This window comes from Oncorhynchus tshawytscha, linkage group LG05 (assembly GCF_018296145.1).
Source record: "Oncorhynchus tshawytscha isolate Ot180627B linkage group LG05, Otsh_v2.0, whole genome shotgun sequence".
Classification (NCBI taxonomy): domain Eukaryota; kingdom Metazoa; phylum Chordata; class Actinopteri; order Salmoniformes; family Salmonidae; genus Oncorhynchus; species Oncorhynchus tshawytscha.
In genome coordinates, this window is record NC_056433.1 from 29,149,029 (window position 1) to 29,166,346 (window position 17,318).

Sequence of the window (17,318 nt, forward strand, 5' to 3'; positions counted from 1 at the left end):
GGGTTTAGGTGACAAGCCAAATTTCTTCAGTCTCCTGAGGTTGAAGAGGCGTTGTTGCGCCTTCTTCACCACGCGGTCTGTGGGTGGACAGTTTCAGTTTGTCTGTGATGTGTACGTCGAGGAACTTAACTTTCCACTTCTCCACTACTGTCCCGTTTGTGGATGGGGGGGGTGCTCCCTCTGCTGTTTCCTGAAGTTAACGATCATCTCCTTTGTTTTGTTGACGTTGAGTGTGAGGTCGTTTTCCTGACACCACGCTCCGAGGGCCCTCGCCTCCTCCCTGTAGGCTGTCTCGTCGTTGTTGGTAATCAAGCCCACTACTGTTTTTGTCTGTGCATGCTCTGAGGACGTGGCTAGGGATGCCGTCTGGGCCAGCAGCTTTGCAGGGGTTAACACATTTAAATGACTTACTCAAGTCGGCCACGGAGAAGGAGAGAGGAGAACCGCAGTCCTTGGTAGCGGGCCCCGTCGGTGGCAATGCATTTCCCTCAAAGCAGGCAAAGGTTTCTAGTTTGTCTGAAAGCAAGACCTCAGTGTCTGTGACGTGGCTGGTTTCTTTTTGTAGCCTGATCGTTGCCTGTAGACCCTGCCACATACATCTTGTGTCTGAGCAGTTGAATTGAGACTTTGTCCTGAAACTGACATTTCGCTTGTTTGATTGCCTTAAGGCAGGAATAACTATATTCCTAGTTATCTTTTCATGTTGAATGCGGTGGTTTGCGCTTTCAGTTTTGCGCAAATTCCGCCATCTATCCACGGTTTCTGGTTAGGGTAGGTTTTAATAGTCAAAGTGGGTACAACATCTCCAATGCACTTCCTTATAAACTCACTCACCGAGTCAGCCTTTTAAATCTGTGTTATTCTCTGAGGCTTCCCGGAACATTTCCCAGTCCGCATAATCAAAACAATCTTGAAGTGTGGATTCTGATTAAACAGACCAGTGTTGAATGGTTCTAGTCGTGGGTACACCCTGTTTGAGTTTCTGCCTGTAGGAGCACAATGGATTTGAAAATTGATTCGTGGTCGGATTTGTTTTGGGTCACCCTCTGGGATTAGATCCAATGTCCTGGGTGGTGGTCTGAACAAAGTTTCCGGCTTCGGCAAAGTCGTATTCCTGGTCGTAACTCTGGTAAGTTGATGTCGCTCTTAGAGCCAATAGTTCTTCCCGGCTGTATGTAATAACATTTAAGATTTTCTGGGCTAACAATGTCAGAAATAATATATATATATACTGCATAGTTTCCTAAGGGCTCAAAGCGAGGCAACCATTTTTGTCAGCGCTATCTTGCTGCCCACATTGCCCCCAAGCACAGGTATAGGGTGGATTTTAAGACAGATTTGATGGACTGTTCAATTATTTCCATTGGGGTCAGGAAACTCAATCAAGCGCAGCTGAAGTATTTTTTTAGGGGGGACATTTTGAACCCAGGTCATTTTTACATGCTAGGGGTTAAGGTAAAGATTAGTTGGGGAAAGCAGATTCTACTTATGCAGTGAACGGCAACGTCTGTTTGGTACCCGGTTTCCATAATTGTAATCAATGATCGAAGACATGTTTTGAATGACTTAATGTTGCCAATCATGTTGCTTTTTATGGCCCTTTTAATTGCAACATGAGGGAGTTACAAATTATCTGTGTGGCTCCCCGGAATGAATGATTGAGCGATTAGAGAGCTGGTCCTCTTTAGATCAGTTGGCAGAGCATGGCGCTTGCAATGCCAGGGTAGTGGGTTTGATTCCCGGGACCGCCCGTACGTAATGTGTATGACTGTTAGTCTCTTTTTGGGGGGCCCTGCCCATTCTACATTTGGTTTAGATATTCAATCTCCAGCATAAGTTGATTTAACTCGTCAAATGCTTGAAGACTAGTTGAATCAAGTGTTGGAGTGAACCAAATGTGGAATGGCCGGGTGGGTGTGTTTGTCTAACGACCAAGCTGGGAAACACTGGGGACGTAGAATTGTAGAGGTCACTAGTGTCTTGGAGGGTTTAAGCAGAGGTTAGAACCACTCCAATTCCACAACATACTGGCTTTGTCCCAAATTGTACCCTCTTCCCTAATTTAGAATGTGCTATTCAGAATGTGGTTAAATCTTGTATAAGTTCCCAATGAAAATTAGCTTAATGAGTACTACATAATATAACATACAATATGGGAATGAGGTAGATAGATGGGCTGTATACAGATGGGCTATGAATAGGTGCAGTGATCTGTGAGCTGTTCTGACAGCTGGTTCTTAAAGCTAATGAGGGAGATGGGAATCTCCAGCTTCAGTGATTTTTGCAGTTCGTTCCAGTCAATGGCAGCAGAGAACTGGCAGGAAAGGCGACCAAAGGAGGAATTGGCTTTGGGGGTGACCAGTGAGATATACCTGCTGGAGGGTGTGCTACGAGGGTGTGCTACGAGGGTGTGCTACGAGTGGGTGCTGCTATGGTGACCAGCGAGCTGAGATAGGGCGGGGCTTTACCTAGCAGAGACTTGTAGATGACCTGTAGCCAGTGGGTTTGGCTACGAGTATGAAGCGAGGGCCAGCCAACGAGAGCGTACAGGTCGCAGTGGTGGGTAGTATATGGGGCTTTGGTGACAAAACGGATGGCACTGTGATAGACTACATCCAGTTTGCTGAGTAGAGTGTTCGCATGCAATCCTTATACAGAATTGGGCCTAAGTCTCACCAATATAATAATTTTTTTAAATCTTGGGTTTCTGTTATCCTGCTTGCACATTACAGGTGTGTAAAATTTGACTTTTGCTTGTAATTTGCAATATTTGCAAGACCGCTTTATCACAATGACATGGTTCTGTGTTAAACTGCATTAAAGGAAACACTAACATAGTGTTTAGGGAGTTGAGCCAGAACAGCTTCAATGCACCTTGGCATAGATTCTACAAGTGTCTGGAACTCTATTGGAGGGATGCGACACCATTTTTCCACGAGAAATGATATTTGGTGTTTTGTTGATGGTGGAAAACCGCTGCTCCAGAATCTCCCATAAGTGTTCAATTGGGTTGAGATTTGGTGACTGAGATGGCCATTGCATATGGTGGACATTTTTGTTTTCATGCTCATTAAACCATTCAGTGACCACTTGTGTCCTGTGGATGGGGGCATTGTCATCCTAAAGTATGGGGGCATAGCCATGGTAGCCGAAATATTGGCCTGGCCAGCATTTTATACATGACCCTAAGCATGATAAATTTGATCTTGCAATGTGCATACATTTTTAAGTTTCATTCATCTGTCCATTTTGGGAACTGGGAACTGTCCCAAAGTCATGTCTTTTGTTTTAAGAAGGTGGATGTGAAGATGTGAAAGGACAGGTCCCAGAGAGAGCTTATACAAAGTGGTTCCCTAGCCTATCTACACGCAGATGCACCTGTCACACTCGCACGCACAGACACTTTTTTAAAATGTGCATCCAACAAATAAACGAGCACATGGTCACGTGTGCAAAGACATTAAAAATGTCAACATTTTTAATCTAAGCAATTAGAGTACAGTTGTGTACATTGATTGTGACGCCAACCACCTCTAGGGTTGAGTTTTACCTATGGACGTGAATAGGATTAAGATAAGTATTTTTTTACGTTTGGTCTGGCAGTAGCGCTGCTTCCAACTCCAGACCACACATTGCCCTAGGAGACCGGGGTTTGATCCCCAGCTCTGCCACTCTCATGACGATCTTCACCCTTGTCTTGCAATGGGTAATTTTATACCCACAGTTGCATGCAATAAAAATGTAGGTTGCGCCGCAGTACTGGCCAAATAATCACTGCAATGCGTCTTCTAGTGATTGCTTGTCACAACCACCAAACCTGTTGTAAAAACGGTTTTAGTGCCTGCAACTTTACCATAATGTACCGATTTTTTTTTTTTTAAATTTTTTTTTTTAATTGTTTTATTTTTTTTTAGGGCTTCCTCCAGCTGTTTACCGTCTGCCAGACAGTTCAGCTGATAAGAAACCTGTGAGCACTAAGAAAGAAGAACCACTTTTCTCTGTCCTCTCAGCCTGGATTTTGTTTTTTACCAATGATTGTGACTAAATGTTAACAGTTTATCCCATTTTTGTTGAAGTAGCCTATCATTTGCATAAATAGACTTGGGCTACTATGTTTTAGTGCAACTATTATTTGGATGCTACCGATGCACCTTACGTGGGAACTAACAATGGACTTAATGCTTCAAGATACTAGAAAACCATTTGAACAAATCCACATTATTGTATTGAAGTAGGAGTGGACTTTGAGTAGATTCCTTGTCACATGTCATCCTTGGGCGGGGAACACCCAGTCATAGGTCGGCTGTCACAAGAGACTAAATAAATATTTGTTAATGATCAACTTTTTAATTTTTTTACACTTTTAACGTGAGTCTTGTTTTTTTCCGTGTGTTTTTGTTGGACCCTTTGTGCTTCGAGTATTCCCTCAGGTAAATTACACTTTTAAAAAAAGATACTACCTAGAACCTAAACCAGTTCTTCGGTTCCCATAGGAGAACCCTTGGAAGAACTCTTTTTGGTTTCTGGTAGAACTCTTTCCACAGAGGGTTGTAACTGGAACCAAAAATGGGTTCTCCTATGGGAACCCATTGTGAGTGTGGCAACGTGCATGCCCCACCCACCTGAACTCTCCTTTTCAGCCACATATTTCCTGTCTTTGAGAGGAGCAAAATCCACTTGTCAGTTTAATTTGATTTGGCGACACTTTCCCACTTTTGCTTGTGCCATTCGGTTTTCCCTGTTAACATAACGACTACGAACACATTTGTAATGACATGGGTGGACTTAGTGATTTGGAGGCCTCAGGCAGAGGGCATATCAATCACAGAAGTATTCATACCCCTGAGTCAATGCATGTTAGAATCACCTTTTGACAGCCATTATAGCAGTGAGTCTTTCTGGGTAAGCCTGAAAGCGCTTCGTACACCTGGATTGTACAATAACATGATGCAGCCACCACTATGCTTGAAAATATTGGGTGTTACTCAATGTATTGAATTTGCAGTATTACTTTAGTGCCTTGTTGCAAGCAGAATGCATGTTTTGGAATATTTTTTTATTTTGTACAGGCTTCCTTTTCACTCTGGCAATTAGGTTTGTATTGTGGAGTAACTACAATGATGATCCATCCTCAGTTCTCTCCTATCACAGCCATTAAACTCTGTTTTAAAGTCACCATTGGCCTCGTGGTGAAGTCCCTGAGTGGTTTCCTTCTTCTCCGGCAATGGAGTTAAGAAAGACACTTGTATCTTTGTAGTGATACACCAAGTGTAATTAATAACTTTACCATGCTCAAAGGTATATTCAATGTCTGCTTTTTTATTTTATTTTTACCCATCTACCAATAGGTGCCCTTTGCAAGGCATTGGAAAACCTCTGGTTGATTCTGTGTTTTGAAATTCACTGCTCGACTGCGGGACCTTACAGATAATTTGATATCTGGGGTACAGATAGGTCATTCAAGAGTCCATGCAACTTATTATATGACTTGTTAAGCCTAATTTCTATTTAGGTTTGAATACTTATTGACTCAAGACATTTCAGCTTTTTCATTTAACATTATAAAAAAACATTATTCCACTTTGACTGTGTGTGTGTGTGTGTGTGTGTGTGTGTAGGCCAGTGACCGTCTCAATTTAATCAATTTTAAATCCAGTCTGTAACCCAACTATGTGGAAGGGGTGTGAATACTTGAATGAAGGTGGTTGTTTGACCTAATTTCACTTTTTTGAAGCCCTTTTTTGTTGTCAATGTGGCCTTACTAATCTGGCAGTGGTGGAAACATTCTTCAATTGTCATACTTGAGTAAAAATGAAGGAACTGTGATTGGTGCAGAGAGGACCAGTTCAAGAAAGGGTTAACAAAATCCTACCTCAATACAGAGCACTTAACTTACAAACCGAAGATGCTTTCCAAAATCACCTAATTAAATGGTCTTTTTTTGGCTAATCTTGGCTTTGGCTCGCTGCACCGGGAATCACACACACATTCTTAATTTAAGCTGTTCTTGGTCTTTATCTCAATGTTCTGTCCTTTGTTCTATGTACTCCTTATTTCTTTGTCCGTTCCTTTATCCATTCTCTCTTTTTCCCTCATGCGTAATAGCCTCGGCCCTTTGACTTGCGCAGGTAATAAGGGATGCTTTCGGGTATTCCCGGAGTGTCCCCGCCCCTCTGACTCCACTTGGCCCCAAACCTCTGGATGGTTCACAATTTCTTATACAGTACCATTCAAATGTTTGGACACTTACTCATTCAAGGGTTTTCCTTTTTTATTTTTACAATTTTCTACGTTGTAGAATAGTAGTGAAAACAAACTATGAAATAACACGTGTTAAACAACTCAAAATATATTTTAGATTCTTCAAAGTAGCCACCCTTTGCCTTGATGGCAGCTTTGCACACTCTTGGCATTCTCTCAAACAGCTTCATGAGGTAGTCACCTGAAATGAATTTCAATTAACAGGTGTGCCTTAAGTACATTTGTGACATTTCTTTCCTCAATGCGTTTGAGCCAATCAGTTGGGTTGAGACAAAGAAGATGGCCCTATTTAGTAAAAGATCAAGTCCATATTAATGCAAGAACAGCTCAAATAAGCAAGCCAAACAACAGTCCATTACTTTAAGACATAAAGGTTAGTCAATCCGGAAAATGCCGACTTGCTGCAAAGAAACCACTTACTAAAGGACACCAATAAGAAAAGACTTGCATGGGCCAAGAAACACGATCAATGGACATTAGACTGGAAATCATGTCCTTTTGGTCTGAGTCCAAATTTGAAATGTTTGGTTCCATCCGCTGTCTTTATGAGATGCAGAGGAGATGAACGGATGATCTCTGCATGTGTGGTTCCCACCGTGAAGCATGGAGGTGTGTGTGGGTGCTTTGCTGGTGACAGTCAGTGATGTTTTTAGAATTCAACGCACACTTAACTGACATGGCTACCTTAGCGATACGCCTCCCCATTTGGTTTACGCTTAGTCCCACTATCATTTGTTTTTCAATAGGACAATAACCCAACACACCTCCAGGCTGTGTAAGGGCTATTTGACCAAGGAGGGTGATTGAGTGCTGCATCAAATGACCTGGCCTCCACAATCACCCGACCCGAAATTGTGCGTTGAATGAAAGCAACTTCTGAAAAGCAACACTTAGATTATAGTGATGTAAGTATGTATAGGTGGGTGTAATCTAGAGCCAAGGGTTTAGATCTGCAATCGTATCAGTATCCCTTTCTTGACACCTGTTGAATTATGCAAGTGAACAACAGAAATTAATAATTGAGGCAGTCTAGACGGCGCAGGTAGGTCTGGACCAAGCACGGTTTGGTGGCTGCAGCCCTGTCCATCCGCTTTATATTGTGTGCAAATCCAGCATATGAAAATGAGGCACAGTTTTCTTGATTTTTATCAAAGTATAAAAACTAATATACTAAGAAAATGGACTGCCTTTATACGAAACTTGCATTTTATAATAAATGTAATACCTGAATTCTCACCATTACCTGAACTCCATTATTTGTCTGCCAGTATATTGTTTTATGTGCTGTAATTCAGTCTGATTAGATTAAAAACATAACAGCTTGGAGTATTTTAATCCATTGTCCAATTGTTGCTTTTAAACCTTTTTTCACAATTTTGAGTGTTTGCTTTCGTAAAGCCAGCCCCAAATGTCTTGCAGATTATAGTTTGCGGAGTAAATCAACAATGAGATTCCTTATGTAATAGTGCTATATAAAATTATTTGGGTGGATCCCTTCCTCCTTTATGAAACCAGCTTTGTTTCCAGAAGGGATCAAAATTGTCAATCAATGTTAGACCCACAGCTGCAATAGTCTCGTAGCCAGTTATGGAGGGCTAAACGTCTGCTGAAGTGTTCAATGCTGTGATTTAGGGAGGGCACAGGGCCAGATATTATGGGGCGGTAGTTGGTGTCAAGCAGAGACCCAATCAGTTTTTTTTTTTTTTTTTTATCCTTTTTTTTTTTTTTTTTTACAAGGCAAGTTAGTGAAGAACAAATTCTTGTTTACAATGACGGCCAACCCCGGCCAAACCCGGATGACGCTGGGCCAATTGGGAGTCCCATAGGGTGGCACACAATCATGGCCGGCTGTGTTGAAGCCTGGAATCGAACCAGGGACGGTAGTGACGCCTCTTGCACTGAGATGCAGTGCCTTAGACCAAGAGGTGCAGTGGTCTAAGCTGTTCTGAGCTGCCCTTCATAATGACATTGAATCCCACATGAACAATGATAGACTGTTTGCTGATGCAGGTTTAAAATGTTTGGGGGCACCTTATTGATGTGCTGTACTTGTGGTCCTGGATAGCACAACGTTTTTGCTCCAGTGATTTGAGTAATTTCTTACCATTTGAACTGCCCAATACAACTGCTGGGGATGGGGATTCCTCCCACAATTTGTGGAACATTTCACAGGCCCACGAGAAGCAGGATAGCATTCGCCTGCTGCTCCCAGTGATAGGTCCAGAGCAGGCAGTGCCCAGTCAGATCCGGAGAGAGGGAAAGGAGTGGAATTCAACGACTAAGCCGCTGCTGGAGTCCGCGTAGTTGTATTACAGGCAGTCCCAGCGACGAAGGCGCAGGTAGATCAGGCACCAGTGCGGCGACGCTATTCCTCATGTCAATCTGCTCAGAACGTCTAGCAGACACTCCAGTCCGCGTAGCAGCATGCCGTTGCCTTCGGTTTCCACAACTTCTAACATTGTTCCAATCAGCGCTGGTCCCATCTTCTTGCTGTTCTCTGTCTACTCCACTACGCTAGGGAGAAGCAGATGGAAACGAATTCCTTGGTAGGCAAGTTCCAGTAGCACGGGCCATTCAGATAGGGATGTATCCCTACCTTGTCATCAGTCCATCGGCCCGAGCGGTTTGTCGCCACGAGTTGAGAAGGAGAGTTCCAGTTTGCGTTTTCCCCGTAAATGAACGCAGAATTTAGAATGTGCTTTCCAAGGATGGCCACCTCAAGCCTGTAATCCTCTACAAGCAAACAATTCCACATTGGAACTCCAGATTATTTTCCTGGGCAAACGCATAATAAACACTGCTTCTACAGCGCTGGAACGGTTCGTTAGCTATTCCAGGCGAAGCGGGCGCCATTGCAACCTGGCTAGCTGGTAGCAGGTGTTGACACACACACTTAGATTTTAATTATTTTATTTCACCAGGTAGGCTAGTTGAGAACAAGTTCTCATTTGCAACTGCGACCTGGCCAAGATAAAGCGCAGCAATTCGACACAACACAGAGTTACACATGGAATAAACAAAACATACAGTCAATAATACAGTAGAACAAAAGAAAACAAAGTCTATATACAGTGAGTGCAAATGAGGTAAATTAAGGAAATAAATAGGCCATGGTGGCGAAGTAATTGCAATTAAACACTGGAATGGTAGATCGGCAGAAGATGAATGTTATTAAACAAAATAAAACGTTGGAAACAAGGTCGAGGCGCAGGAGGTAGCCGAGTTCATGACAGGTCATTTTAAAGCATTTTACACCACCTGCCTTGTTCAAGATTCATTGGATTCCCATCTCCTTTATATAATATCTTTGGCAACAGCACCATGCAATGCACGAAAGAGGCAGACACCTGGCCAGACCTCGTTTCCAAAGTTTTACTTTGTTCGTAAGTGTTTGTCAACACCTGCTAGACCCTCTGTTAAATTGCACATTTCTCGAGGTAGGAATATCGCAAAAAGATGTTAAAAGGCTCATTCGAGAGAACACTCTCCCGAGTTATGCCATCGAACAGAATTGAAATCTGAAATCATCTGTCATACATGTCAATCTTAAAGTCGTATTCCTATTAACTTCCAGTGTAGTGAGAGCGACTTCGTCAGTGCGCCGTCATACCGGACGGATTTCTGCCTGCTTAAATGCCAATAACATACACATGAAATGACCCAGGGAATCGATAGAATATCAGAGATAATAACATTCCAAATGGGTTCACTTTTCTTTTTAAGGTTTATGTAATAGCTGATTACTCGTCAGTTATGGTGCCAAGATCACTTCCCCCTCCCTCTTTTTATCGCCTCTTCTCTTGAATTACTTGGTCTTCATTATTACGATATCATTGCCTGAGCCACCTCCCCATTACTACAGACATGACCCTCCTTTATCAATGTTTTTGGGTGTAGGCAGATAAGATACAATATGTGCATTGCAAATGGTGCGCTATTCCCCATGTAGTGCACTACTTTTGACTAGGGCTATGGGCAAAAGTAGTGCACTATATAGCGACTAGGGTACCATTTTGGATGCAATCTGTCACATTTCAGTTGTTAATCAAGGGCTTGGGGATTGCGATTGAGCAGCTAGAATTCGTTGTTCCAAAGGTTGTTCATGGATTGTGTTGAAATCCTTTGCCTAGAGAGCAGTCCAACCTGTGACACATTCTTCTCTTTTGGGCAACGTTGTTTTCTTCCTGTCCAATTTAGTCATTTCTGGATAATATTTGGGGGACCCATTTTGGGTCCAGAGCAACCCCCAGAGACACAAGTTCTGTGTAGTCAGTGTCTCAAACCAGTGTTAGTTATCGAACTGGCAGAAAGCATCGGAATCAGATTTGTTGAGCTGACACTTTGGATATTTCCACCAATGTCAGACTGAAGAATAGGGATTCAAAATAAGAAACCTAAAAAAGAAATCCCAACCTTGCATGCATACTATATCTACGATATGGAAGATATTGTTTTCTTTGGAAGCCTCAATCTCTTTAGGCGACGCAATGCCCTGCATTGAAAAGTCCACCAATCTTGTTCGATACATACTTGATAAATCATCTCCGCTGCCATAAATATTACATGAGCTGGGAATATTAGACCTGTCTGGACATCCTCGCCAGAAGTAAGAATTTCTGTTGGAATTGAATTGCTCCATCTTTTCGGATGTCTGTTGGCAATGCCCCAAGACATTAAGGTTGCACTGTGATCTTGGACCTTGTTTGAAAATAGAATAGATACTTTGTCACCTTTTCTACAGAAATCAATTGCTTTCAGACAGATGTCAACCCTGTAGAACCAGGACTATTTTAAACACAGATGGTTTACTATGTGGGAGTTGAAACCAAACAGAATCCGAACCGGGAACAAAAGTGATCTATACGGTTCCGGAACAATCCCACAAAAAATGGAACAAAGAGCCTATGCAAAGCTTTTCCATCTGTCAATCAAACTTCTTCCAGTGTCTATCTGCTAGCTGAAAATCTTTGCCAGTGTGTAGGCTACCTGCCTCTCCCCTGCCGAAGCATACAGCTGAAGTCGGAGGTTTACATACACCTTAACCAAATACATTTAAACTGTTTCACGATTCCTGACATTTAATCAGAGTAAAAGTGCCCTGTCTTAGGTCAGTTAGGATCACCACTTTATTTTAAGAATGTAAAATGTCAGAATTATAGTGTAGAGTGATTTTTTTTTTTTTTTTTTTTTTTTTTTGAGCTTTTATTTCTTTCATCACATTCCCAGTGGGTCAGTTTACGTACACTCCAATTAGTATTTGGTAGCATTGCCTTTACATTGTTTAACTTGGGTCAAACGTTTTGGGTAGCCTTCCACAAGCTTCCCACATTAAGTTGGGTGAATTTTGTACCATTCCTCCTGACCGAGCTGGTGTAACTAAGTCAGGTTTGTTGGCCTCCTTGCTTGCACACGCTTTTTCAGTTCTGCCCACAAATGTTTTATAGGATTGAGGACAGGGCTTTGATGGCCACTCCAATACCTTGACTTTGTTGTCCTTAAGCCATTTTGCCAGATGTTGCTTCAATATATCCACATAATTTTCCATCCTCATTTTCCATCCGCATCTATTTTGTGAAGTGCACCAGGCCGTCCAGCAGCAAAGCACCCCCACAACATGATGGTGCCACCCCCGTGCTTCACGGTTGGGATGCAGTTCTTCGGCTTGCAAGCCTCCCCCTTTTTCCTTCAAACATAACGATGGTCATTATGGCCAAACAGTTCTATTTTTGTTTCATCATAGCAGAGGACATTTCTCCAGAAAGTACTGTCTTTGTCCCCATGTGCAGTTGCAAACCGTAGTCTGGCTTTTTTATGGTGGTTTTGGAGCAGTGGCTTCTTCCTTGCTGAGCGGCCTTTCAGGTTATGTCGATATAGGACCTGTTTTAATGTGGCTATAGATACTTTTGTACCTGTTTCCTCCAGCATCTTCACAAGGTCCTTTGCTGCTGTTCTGGGATTGATTTGCACTTTTCGCACAAGTACGTTTATCTCTAGGAGACAGAATGCGTCTCCTCCTGAGCGGTATGACGGCTGCGTGGTCCCATGGTGTTTATACTTGTGTACTATTGTTTGTACAGATGAACATACCGTCATGCGTTTGGAAATTGCTCCCAAGGATGAACCAGACTTGTGGTCTACAATTGTTTTTCTGAGGTCTTGGCTTATTTTCTTTTTGATTTTTCCCATGATGTCAAGCAAAGAGGCACTGAGTTTGAAGGTAGGCCTAGAAATACATCCACAGGTGCACCTCCAAGAGGCTAATTGACATCATTTGAGTCAATCAGAAGATTCTAAAGCCATGACATTTTCTGGAATTTTCCAAGTGTCACGCCCTCGCCTTGGTATTTTGTGTTTTCTTTATTATTGTGGTTAGGCCAGGGTGTGACATGGGTGATTGTGTTTGTCTTGTCTAGGGGGTTTGTAGATTGATGGGGTTGTGTTTAGTTTAGTATAGTATTGTAGGTAAGTCTATGGTTGCGTAGAGTGGTCCTCAATCAGAGGCAGATGTTTATCGTTGTCTCTGATTGGGAACCATATTTAGGCAACTATATTCTTTGAGTATTTTTTGGGTGATTGTTCCTGTCTCTGTGTTTTGCACCAGTTAGGACTGTTTTCGGTTTTCCACGTTTTCTTATTTTGTATTATACATTGTTCAAGTTTTCATCTTTATTAAAGATGTTTATAAATAACCACGCTGCGTTTTGGTCCGCCTCTCCTTCCCAGGAAGAATCCCGTAACACCAAGCTTTTTAAAGGCACAGCGAACTTAACATATGTAAACTTCTGACCCACTGGAATTGTGATGCAGTGAAATAATCTCTGTAAACAATTGTTGGAAAAATGACTTGTCATACACGAAGTAGATGTCCTAACCGACTTGCCAAAACTATAGTTTGTTAACAAGAAATTTGTGGAGTGGTTGATACACTTAAGTTGGAGTCATTAAAACTTGTTTATGTAAACCTCCGCAGATGCTCGGTCACACTTGAGCAGTATGGGTGAAATGATTGAATGACGTATGAATATATTTATTTTTCAGCAACATGGTCTAGTTTGGGTGTACAGTGCCTTTAGAAAGTATGTATACCCCTTGACTTTTTCCACATTTTGTTACAGCTTGAATTCAAAATGGATCAAATTTGTATTTTTGCTAATTGATTGAAAATGAATTTCAGAAAGTATTCAAACCCCTGAGTCTACGTGTTAGAATCACCTTTGGCAGCCTTATTTTTTATTTTACCTTTATTTAACTAGGCAAGTCAGTTAAGAACAAATTCTTATTTTCAATGATGGCCTAGGAACAGTGGGTTAACTGCCTGTTCAGGGGCAGAACGACAGATCTGTACCTTGTCAGCTCGGGGGTTTGAACTTGCAACCTTCCGGTTACTAGTCCAACACTCTAACCACTAGGCTACGCTGCCGCCCCTACGTACATTATTTGCACATTCTGTATAAGATTTCTGTTCGTTTATCCCATGTGTAACTCTGTGTTTTTGTCACACTGCTCTGCTTTATCTTGGCCAGGTTGCAGTTGTAAATGAGAACTTGTTCCCAACTGGCCTACCTGATTAAATAAAGATATAATAAATACAGCTGTGAGACTTTCTGAGTGAGTCTCTAAGCGCTTTACACACCTGGATTGTACAACATTTGTACAGTCTTTAAAAGTTATTCAAGCTCATGTTGGTTGTAGATGGCTATTTTCAAGTCTTGCCATAGCTTTTAAGTCAAAACTGTAACTAGGCTACTCAGTAACATTCAATGTCCTCTTGGTGAGCAACTATTTGTACTTGTGTTTTAGGTTATTGTCCTGCTTAAAGGTGAATTTGTGTCCCAGTGTCTGTTAGAAAGCAGACAACCAAGTTTTCCTCCTAGAATTTTGCCTCTGCTTAGCTCAATCAGTTTTGTTTGTTTAAAAAAAAAAAAAATTTAATTCCCCAGTCCTTACCGATTACAAGCATATCCATAACATGATGCAGCCACCACTATGCTAGAAAATACGAGGAGTGGTACTCCGTAATGTTTTATTGGATTTGGCCCAAACGTAACACCTTTTTATTCAGGACAAAATCTTAATTGCTTTGCCACATTTTTATATAGTACAGTATTACTTTAGTGCCTTGTTGCAAACAGGATGCATGTTTTGGAATATATGTATCCTGTACAGGCTTCCTTTTCACTCTGGCAATTAGGTTTGTTTTCTCCTTAGGATGGATCAACAACATTGTAATTACTCCACAATACTATCACAACCATTAAACTAACTGTTTTTAAGTTGCTTTGGACTCATGGTGAAATCCTGAGTGGTTTTCTTCTGTTAAGGCAACTGAGTTAGGAAAGACGCTTGTATCTTTGTAGTGACTGGGTGTAATGATGCACCATCCAAAGTGTACTTTAATAACCTCACCATGTTCAAAGGTATATTCAATGTCTGCTGTTTTTGTTTTACCCATCTACCAATAGGTGCCTTTCTTTGCGAGGCATTGGGGAAAATCGCCATGGTCTTTGGTTGAATCTGTGTTTTGAAATTCACTGCTCGACTGAAGGACCTTACACTTATCTGTATGTGTGGGGTATAGAGATGAGGTAGTCATTCAAAAATCATATTAAACACTAGTACTGCACACAGTGAGTCCATGCAACCTATTTGACTTGTTAAGCACATTTTTATTCCTGAACTTATTTAGGCTTGCCAATAACAAGGGGGTTGCATATTTGACACTACAGTTTTTAATTAATATATAACAGTTTCAAAAAACAATTCCACTTTTACATCATGGGGTGTGTAGACCAGTGACTACAAAAATCTAAATTTAATCCATTTTAAATTGCTAAAACACAACAAAATGTGTAAAAAGTCGAGGGGTGTGAACTTTCTGGAAAGATGTCGACTTTGCTAATGCACACATTCCCCTCCAATTGCTCACTGTGGTTTACAAACCTGATCAATTGGAAGATGCACAGTGCTGGCGGCTACAAATGGTGGCTTTCATGTTCCTAAGAGCCTTTGCCAAAAGGAGTTCTGTACACAAACACACTCTCTGCGGTCTCACTTAGGACACAATGAGGAATGACAGTGTCTTGGCTCTGGGGTGAAATTTCCTGTAGGTACTGATCTAGGATCATCTTTGCTCCCCCAATCCTAACAATTCGTGGGGGAAATGCAAAACCGACCCAAGATCAGCGTCTAGGGACAACTTTTTACCCTACACTTTCAACTTAAATGACGGCACTGCTGTTACTTGATCTATGGGCTTGGAGACATGAAAGTGATGAGTTCCAAACCCAAGCTGAACTCATCAGCCAGCCTCTCTCTGCCTGCCTTCTCATGATTGTTTTCCTAAATCAGCCGAGAAGAAGGCTCTGATCCCGCCGCTAGAACATTTCCAGACTTTTGCGTCCCTAACAGCACCCTATCCATATTTAGTTCACTACTTTTGACCACGGCCCATAAAGTAGTGCACTACGTAAGGAAAAGGGTGGCATTTGGGATGCAGACATCCTCTCCCTGATTTAAACTAGAGCCTTGTAGGGAACAGGCCCCAGAGGCCTCCCGAATAAAATGTTCCCCCTCAATTTCATCCCACGACTTGGTAGGTCTGTGGTCTGTTTCTGCTCCTTTATTTGGTGCCAGCGCTGGACCGTTGACCATATGACCAGGTCCCCACTCCTTACATAATGTCTCCCAAATGACAGGACCTTGGTCAAAAGTAGTGCACTATATAGGGAATAGTGTCATTTGGGAAGCAGACAATATTCCTTGCTGCTGCTTTTTTCTTCTCCCAGCTGTTACCAGAACCAGCCTGTAAAGCCCATATGGTTGTATCGTTTTTGGTGAGAGGGGGGCGGGTAAAAGAGGCTTTGAACGGGCCTAATCTTAGCAAAAACAAAGTCTTTGACCTGTTGGGTCAAACCCCAAAGGATTGGCCTAAGTGTGTTCATCACCCATAGGCCTCTTGTCAAAAGTAGTGCATTATATAGGGTGCATTTGGAACAGACCCCATATACTATCAACTAATAAAACAAGGTGTCTTGATTTTTATCTTGCCTGACTTCTGAGTACTCTTTCTCCCTCTCTCTCTCCCTGTGTGCAGCTGGATCTGAGTCGGCCCCTGGAGGAGCAGGGCCCTCTGGATGTCATCATCCACAAGCTGGCGGACCTCATTCTGGCGGACCAGAATGACACGCAGGCCCTGCTATTGGTGCAGAGTGTCCAGGTAAGCCAATCGGCACCGCTAAAACATTGTAAGGGTTGATCACAAGCTCTTCACTTAATGGGGGAGGTTGTTCTTTGACAGGTGCAGCCATTTCTTTGAGGGCTAAGGTTCTGAATGTACTATAGGATGTTTTTCTTTGAGGGGTATGTCTTTGGTGATTCTATCCTGTAATTTTGCTCTGAGATTTTGGTGAATGTTTGTGGTGTTCCTGGATATAAATGTGATAATGAAATATGATTTTTTTTAATTGATTATCTGCAGGAGCTCTCCTAATCATGACTTAATCCAGTCTTATTCAACTACAGGTAACTGCCAAAGTAATGGAAACCCTTGAGAAAATGAGGAATAAGAAGTATATTGAAAGCCTGTGCTTCCACAGTGTGGTTCCTGAGTTAATTTAGCAATTAACATCCCATCATGCTTCAGGTCATAAATAAATAAAAAGGCTGGACAGGCCATTTATTCTGGACATCATTTTGGCTACCATGGCTATGCCCCCATAGTATGCCAATGCACCCATCCAGAGGGCACGAGTGGTCACTGAATGGGTTGATGTGTATGAAAACAATGTTGGTCACCAGAGCGCAACCCAATTTATAGGAGATTCTGGAGCGTCACCTGCGACAGCGTTTTCCACCACCAGAACACATCCCTCCAATAGAGCTCCAGACACTTGTAGGATCTATTCCAAAGTGCATTGAAGCTGTTCTGGCTCGGGGTGGCCCAATGAAGAAACTGTTGGTGTTTCCTTTATTTTGGCAGTTACCTTTTATATTCTTACAGGGTCCAGATTCGAGAGAGGTTATTTACAGGGGTACAGATATTTTCTACATGTGATTTA

At 42.1% G+C, this 17,318-nt stretch overlaps 1 protein-coding gene across 7 annotated transcripts in view; it reads left to right on the forward strand.

Moving 5' to 3' along the window:
• itpk1a (inositol-tetrakisphosphate 1-kinase a) overlaps positions 1-17,318 on the forward strand; it is a 65,630-nt gene that overhangs the window by 17,601 nt on the left and 30,711 nt on the right. For all 7 annotated transcript variants that reach the window (XM_042321774.1, XM_042321775.1, XM_042321777.1 and 4 more), the window contains one exon: positions 16,355-16,477. In XM_042321774.1, the coding sequence (XP_042177708.1) occupies positions 16,355-16,477 (123 nt within the window). The remainder of the gene's footprint in view (positions 1-16,354; positions 16,478-17,318) is intronic.